This window comes from Dermacentor silvarum, unplaced genomic scaffold (assembly GCF_013339745.2).
Source record: "Dermacentor silvarum isolate Dsil-2018 unplaced genomic scaffold, BIME_Dsil_1.4 Seq469, whole genome shotgun sequence".
NCBI classification, from domain to species: Eukaryota; Metazoa; Arthropoda; class Arachnida; order Ixodida; family Ixodidae; genus Dermacentor; species Dermacentor silvarum.
Genome location: NW_023606282.1, coordinates 32870 through 40001, shown reverse-complemented (window position 1 = coordinate 40001; position 7132 = coordinate 32870). Strand labels below are relative to the sequence as shown.

At 42.3% G+C, this 7132-nt stretch overlaps 1 protein-coding gene across 1 annotated transcript; it reads right to left on the bottom strand.

The window, feature by feature from the left end:
* Positions 1 to 254: 254 nt before the first annotated feature.
* On the bottom strand, positions 255 to 6769 carry LOC119435122 (uncharacterized). The gene is made up of 8 exons (XM_037702061.2): positions 6586 to 6769; positions 6453 to 6506; positions 6326 to 6370; positions 6156 to 6213; positions 5996 to 6085; positions 5868 to 5925; positions 5621 to 5687; positions 255 to 457 (listed from the first exon to the last, which is right to left on the bottom strand). The coding sequence occupies exons 1-8, from the start codon at positions 6653 to 6655 to the stop codon at positions 255 to 257; spliced, it is 645 nt and encodes a 214-aa protein (XP_037557989.1). The 5' UTR covers positions 6656 to 6769.
* Between the last annotated feature and the right edge of the window lie 363 nt (positions 6770 to 7132).

Genomic DNA, 7132 nt, shown 5'->3' with positions numbered 1-7132 from the left:
ATCTCAGTGACAGACTTTGTCATTCCTACCAAACACTGTGGCAAATCATGACCATGGTTTTTCCTTGCTACTGTCACAGTGTTGCTACTGTCACAGAGTGAACAGGAGTGTTGTCTCGGAATACATGAAGCTATCATTACTCGGTGTAAAGGTTTTGCAATTGTACCAATAAGTATAATAATTAATTTTGTACTGATAACCCAATCATTTAACCAATCACAGCCCTGGTTATTTGTGATTCATAGTTCAAAACACTAAAAGTGACTTTTCAGGCGGTGCTGTTTCGTGAAGTTGGTGTGTGTATTGACCACTTTGACATGAAGCAGAACTAACAGGATTGCTTGCTGCTCCTCAGGTCCAAATGTGGCATCTTCTGCCGAGCAGTTGTTAGTGCTCTGCTCTTGCAACTGGTCCAACTCAGCCCTCTTCCTCTCTAGACGTGAATCCAAGTATGCAGCTGCAAAGATAAAAAGTCTTATGAGTCTTTATCCATTCGCTATCCATCCCATTACAGTCAACAGACCCCAAAGTTAATAATGCTGCATCAAGTCTTCACTCTGGTGACAAAAACATGTAACAGTGGGAAACGTTCTCAACAAAGAAGTTTCCACAACGTCAACAGAAAAAGGTATTAATTTTTAACACCGAACGATATCTCATAAATTGCCACTTTCAATGTAAGACAAAGGCTATCAGTCTCCTAAGCAACCTTGTGTACAAACAAGATGCCCAACGTGAGAACTGAATGGCCCATAGGAAGTTGTCCATGTACAAAAGTTGTTGCATTTTGTTGTGTGTCACCCATCATGGATCATTTTCATTAGGCATAGTTTTGATCTCCTTTAAATGTCAAGCATTGATCTGGAAACTGATAACATCCATCAGCCAGGTAGCCAAAGTAGCAAGTTGTCTTTCTCTTACTGTACATCCTTTCATACATAACAGGAAACTTTGGAAAGGATAAACAATTCTCTCACTGCAAGCATTCGTGACAAAAAAATTGTGCGTCACATATGTAACATTACGTCTCAATCTTAAGACGCAAAGTTCCATGTAATTATAACAAGGACGGTGTTGCAGATCTGAACCTATTTACTACCGAACAAGCAGAGTGCCAAATCTCTGCGAATTGTAAATGCTGCGCACTGCTTGGTCGCAGATGCTGTGCACTGCTTGCACTTGCGATTAATACATAGCATGTTGCATACAGGAAGCACAAAGGTTCACGAATACTATGCAATTTGATGTCACTTTAGCCCACAAGTTTTAATATTTCAAGTAGTTATTCCCTAGAAAGCACCACCGATAAAAACGTGTACTACTGCAAAACACACCGAGTAAGATTTTTATGGCCACACTACTGCATCGCTTCCAATGTGCTGCCTGCTATAAATATGAAACGGAGTATAGTAGTCATTGTGGTATGGTACTTCTGATATGCAGACAGTTGCTGAGGACATTAGGCAGACAAGGGGATAAAAATAGCACAAAGGACAGGACGAAAGCAGAGACAATGTTTACAGCAATCAATGAAGCTTAGCACACAGTACTGTACAATTGACAGTACAGAAAAATTGTCATTAACCAAGCCATACTGTTGCTATGTCTGATACTCAATACTCTTAGCATTGCCATTATTCAAGCGAATACAGTCGAATGCCTCTATAACGAAGTGCTTGGGGACTCCAAATCATTTGTTATACATGTCACTTTGTTGTAAAAGTCGTGCACCGCACCGCTCACAATAGAACCAAAACAAAATTATTCCTTGGTTATACAGGTCATTTTGGTGTAGAGGACTTCTTTGAAAAGGCGCTCAACTGTAGCTACCTTCGGGTCATCAGACCTTTTTTCTTTCATTACATCTAACTGCTTTTGTGGGTCGATTGTGAAGGCAGTGCATCTAACACAGCATCTCAAAGTGCTAGCTGCTATGAGGGAAGAATGCGAGACTGGTACGCGATACATGCACCATACATTCCAAAGAGCTACTTTGGCATGATAGAAGGATGTGTGTGATTGTGGCCTAATGGTTAAAGCATTGGGGTGCTGGAAGACAGAGGTTCAATCCCACCATGGTTCACGCATTTCTTTAGAGCTTTATAGATGGACTTCACCTAGTGGAGCTATCTAACAGGAAACACGAGGTGTGTATTATTTATGCAAGTGCAACATAGTGTGCACGAAATTGCATGTTTGCAAGAGATACAAGGCATGGAAATATCGCTTCAATAAAGCGAATAGCTTTTTAAAATTCAATAAAAACTAGTTGGTACGTTGTATTTTAAGGTGAAAAAAATTCAACGCAAACACCCAGAACAAACCACAAACAAGAGACGAGACTGGCACTAACACCTGCTTTATTCTTCTTACGACAACGCATAAATATATATATCCATACCAGAAAATCCATACCGAGGATTCGTTCATGGGAGCATTTCTCGAGCACGGCAAGTAGTACACTTGCCGATCGGTCAGCAACACTTATTCGAGTAGAGCACATCCCTGGCACGGGAAACCTTCCGCCATCAGTGACACGAATGAGCAGTACTGTGGGTGGTGTTAGAACCTTTTTAAAGCGGCGACGAAGCTCCAAATTCACCACTGATATCTGAGCCCCAGTATCAACTAGAGCAACAACATGTGCGTCATCCAGTTTAATGTCTATCAGATTCCGTTTGGTCTACTGTGTGTTCAGAGGATTTGGAAGGTGAGTCGTCAATGCAGCATCACCTCTGGGAGCTGCATCACCTAGTTTTCCCAAGGGAGTTGTTCAATTGGCGACGTAGGGTGGCGGAATTGGGGCAAGCGAGATGATTGGCGACGAGACAATGGCGAACGGGACTGGTGACCACGTGGGGATGGTGAACAACGATATGGCATGGAGGGAGCGTTGTCACCAGTGGTTTCGGGAGCCTCGCGGTAGGGCTGAAATCGGCCATGATCCATGTTGGGGAGACGGTTGTATCCATCGGGCACCTGATACCAATACCACCGGCTGTTACAATGGCGGGCTACGTGTCCAATACGATGGCAGTTGAAGCAAATAGGTCGGTCATCAGCAGTCCTCCACTCGGCTGGAGAACTGCTGGTTAGTAACGCTGGAGGACGAGGACGAAGAAGTTGTTTTGGTGGCCATATATATATCACCGATACAGTCACCCGCTTTTTTCTTTACGTGGAAAGCTTCCAGGGCCAGCTGTGAGTGTTTATGTATCTGCCGAGAATCCACGTCTCATAAAATCGCGGTGCACAATTGCGCATTCGGCAAGAATTAAGATGGGCAACAAGATGTGCACCTTTGTCTGCATTATTAGTTACTTTTACACATATTCCCCAAGTCGCTCACTGATATATCGCCCTGTCTGCCCGATGTCTTTCCACATGACCGAGGGAAGGCATAAACCCCACCGGAGGTGCATGGGATGTAGGAGAAGGCGTGTCTGATTTGGAATACAAGCCTGCTATCACTGCAAGTGCGGGAGCACAGCTGAACAAGCTTGTTTGGTGCAGAAAACGCCAGAGGGACACCTTGCCTGCTAGCAGCTCCCTTGAGAGAGAGAAGTTTAATGATATGAAATGCAGAGAGGGCGGCCTGAGGTAAATTCGACTCGGCATTGGGGGAAGGAGGAGAGGGAAAGAAAGAGTGAAGAAAGAGGCGCATGACGGGTGACGACGAGAGAAGGAGGATCTAAAACATATGGCGCTACCACAAGCCTGAAGGTTTCACATTCAGCAGCTGTCCTCTTTCCGTTTTTTTTATTTTCTGAATCAGGAACTCGGCAACTGCTCAGGAGTGACATGGGAAACCTGCTGCCAAAAGTCGGTGCACCTGATCGTCAAAGCTATCCTGCATCTTAAGCACACACGATTTTTTGAGAGCTGATTTCACACATGAGGAAACAATTCCTCTTTTTACTACATTGGAATGAGCTGATTTAAATACAATGAGTTTTTTTTTGCGTGTTTGGTAAGCCCAACACATATGTCATTCGCAGACCTTGAGCCTAAGGTCCAAACACTACAAAACATTATTCTGGGGTAGTTCGAGGGTAAAAACAAGGCCTAGTCCGTGTTGCTTAAAATCATTTAAAATCTTATCAATTGTATCCCGATAGGAATAATCAAATGTTAAAAACACAAGAAAATCATCAACGTACCTGAAAACTTTTAAAATTTTCCTATCATTAAAAACATGGTCAAAAGACCGGTCTACATTAGCTAAAAAAATATTGCAGAGAGCTGGAGCAACACAGGACCCAATGCATATGCCATTCCGCCGTAAAAACGACTGGTCATTAAAAACAATAAAAGTTACCTTAAGGTAATATTCCAACAGATTAAAAAAGTTCCCCAATGACAGTCCGACATCCTTCTGGAACAATATAGTACCATTTTCCTCAATGCAAGAATTTACAGAAGCCACAAGTTTATGCTGTGGCACTGAATAAAATAAATCTTCTATATCGACCAAAAAGCATAACCAACATCTTCATTGCTTTTAAACGTTTATAAACTGCGCAAAAAACAAAGACACAAGAAAGAAAACACACACGACACCACGATCGCTCGTGGTGTCGTGTGTTTTCTTTCTTGTGTCTTCGTTTTTTTGTGCAGTCTATAACGTTTAAAAGCAATGAACCAACTAGCCCGCCAGAACGTCCTACTGAAGTACATCTTCATTGCCATGCAAAAACTCCACTAATTGTTCAGATATCTTTGTCCCGAACGGGTCGTTTACTGCTAGCAACCTTAATTTCTTCTGCAAAAATTGGCTTACGTTGTGCTGCCAGCAACCAGACTCACTGATAATGGTTCTGAAAGGTATATCTGCTTGTGCGTCCCTTGCCATGAAAATACTGATATACATTTGCCTTTACTTTTCTCTATACTTTTAGCGAGCGCCGTCAGTTCCAGTTTGTTGCAAAATTAAATAAGCTTAGTTTTTATTCTTACCTCACATTTCTTAACAGGTAGAAAGTACGTTAACACCGCTTGCAGTGCTTTTTCATTAAAAACGCACTTTTCAACCACTACAAACCCTTTTTCCTTATCAGCCTGCAAAAGGCTCAACTTGTTGACTTTCAAAAAAATACAATGCACAATGAACACCGTCAACCTCTAGGCGGGATGTTGGAATAGCCGAATGTTCAGCTATTCGTTTTAATTGAAAATCTATGGTTCATGCGCAATAATTTCTCCTTTTAGAATGCAGCAAGCGTTGTTTCTTTTGCATAGCACTGCTTCATATTCACTTTAGTACCTTTCCTTGAATGGCTATAGCTAATGCGTATTCATTTTATTCTCTGGCACTGTCAGGCATTCAAAAGCGTCATTCACCAGCTCCTGCTATCTGCACTGACTGCTTTAAAAACAGGTTGACGTCTTTCAGTGGACGTGTATGACACTGCAGTTTCATGTCAATACAACATGTGACTGTATTGATTGATCCTGAATTTTTCTTCCCAATTTGAAGAATAAACTATACAGATGGATGTGGAATACCACATGATAGTCCTGCAAAGCTGCATGTACATTTTTATATCGCGAACATTTCCAATGCACAATGACTGGGCAAAAATGGACAGTACAATAACCCGTCCAATGCTATATCACTTACAACGCTGCTCTAAGTCTCGCAGTTGCATCCTCAGGGTTGCTGCCAAGCTTTCAAGAGCCTCTGGAGTCTAAAACACAAGAAAAAAAATTGTAATAAATGCAGTGTCACATACGAACTCAGTGTGAGCACTATGGTCGAAAGCTACATTTGGTGTAACAATTTTGTTCCGATTTAGAACAAGCTAACAAGAAAGCAATAGTAGCACTAATGCTACTCAATGCTGTGAGAGAAGGTTACATTCTCTTACCCATACATTTTTTTCCAACCCGTTATAAATTCCGCTGGTATACTGCTGAAAACTGGGTCTGAAAATAAAAAGTAAAAAAAAGGTTACTATAATAACGAAAAGCTCATTGGCCGCAAAAGAAATCTCACAATTTTTCAAGTCTTGAAGACTTTTCCTGACAAAGTTTTGTTGAAAGATCTGTAGTCGTTGAAGAAAGTTCTTCGGTTGCTTTCACGAACCTGCAACAAGAGAGTCAGTCATTGGGGCATGAAGTTGTGGACAGATTCTAAAAACGCATAGTGTACTCACTGTTCACATTGTGCCTCGAGCGCTTGGCGGCAGTCAGTCTCAGCCTTCAATATGTCATCTGGGGTTTTAAAGAGAGAATATCTCGTTCAGAACAAGGGTGAAACACCAACGCATACCCCGAGTTTGACAGGTAAAGTATCATTTAAGTACGAGAGGAAGAATAGCTTTACTTAATAGCTTGTGCCGCGTTTTCAGAGCAGCAAGTTCATTTTCCGCTGTGGAAAGGAAAATAGAAAACAAATGAAACCGAGCATAGTCAAAAGGCTGCGCTAGATGTAATTCTAGAAGGATACGTACCACTCGAGATTTTATTTTCCAGCGACCGCAAATCCTGCTCCACGACCGCACGCTCTAAAGGCAAAAGTGAGCCGTTAACAATGCGAGGGACAAACAATGAACGCTCGAAAGGCGTGTGGATGGGCAAACGCACCCTCTTCAGCACTTTCCAGGGGAATGGCAGCTCCCAAGTTGTCACTTGTGTCGTTGGACATAACGGGCATTTATAAACGAATCCTACTCAGAGGTTCCGCAAAGCCTCGCAACAAACGTGTAGTACCACAGAACACCAAAGGGTAACTGTGTGTGTAGCACGGTCGTCTGCTCTGGCCCGCACTCGCAACCTCCTCGCGTAGGATGCGTCGGTTGCGCGTCACAACAGGACGTCAAAATAATTGATCATTTTGCCGTACCGAGAAGTTTCAAATTAATGGAATTAATAAAAATTTTCTTTTATTTGCGGAAGGGATAGTAACACACGTAACAAGTATTGTCTGAAGAATGGTTGCCATTACGTGTTTCTATGCGACTTTTTTTGGCTTTTTGACTTGCTTTCGGCATTTGCAATATGCACAACTGTGGCCTTCGAGATTGGCATTTGTTGCTACGAGCGAGCCATCGCTGCGAGTCGGACATCACCTGTAAGTAGCACATTGGCATGTTCGTGCTTTTGCAGTGTGTTAGAAATCGATGCTGAATTA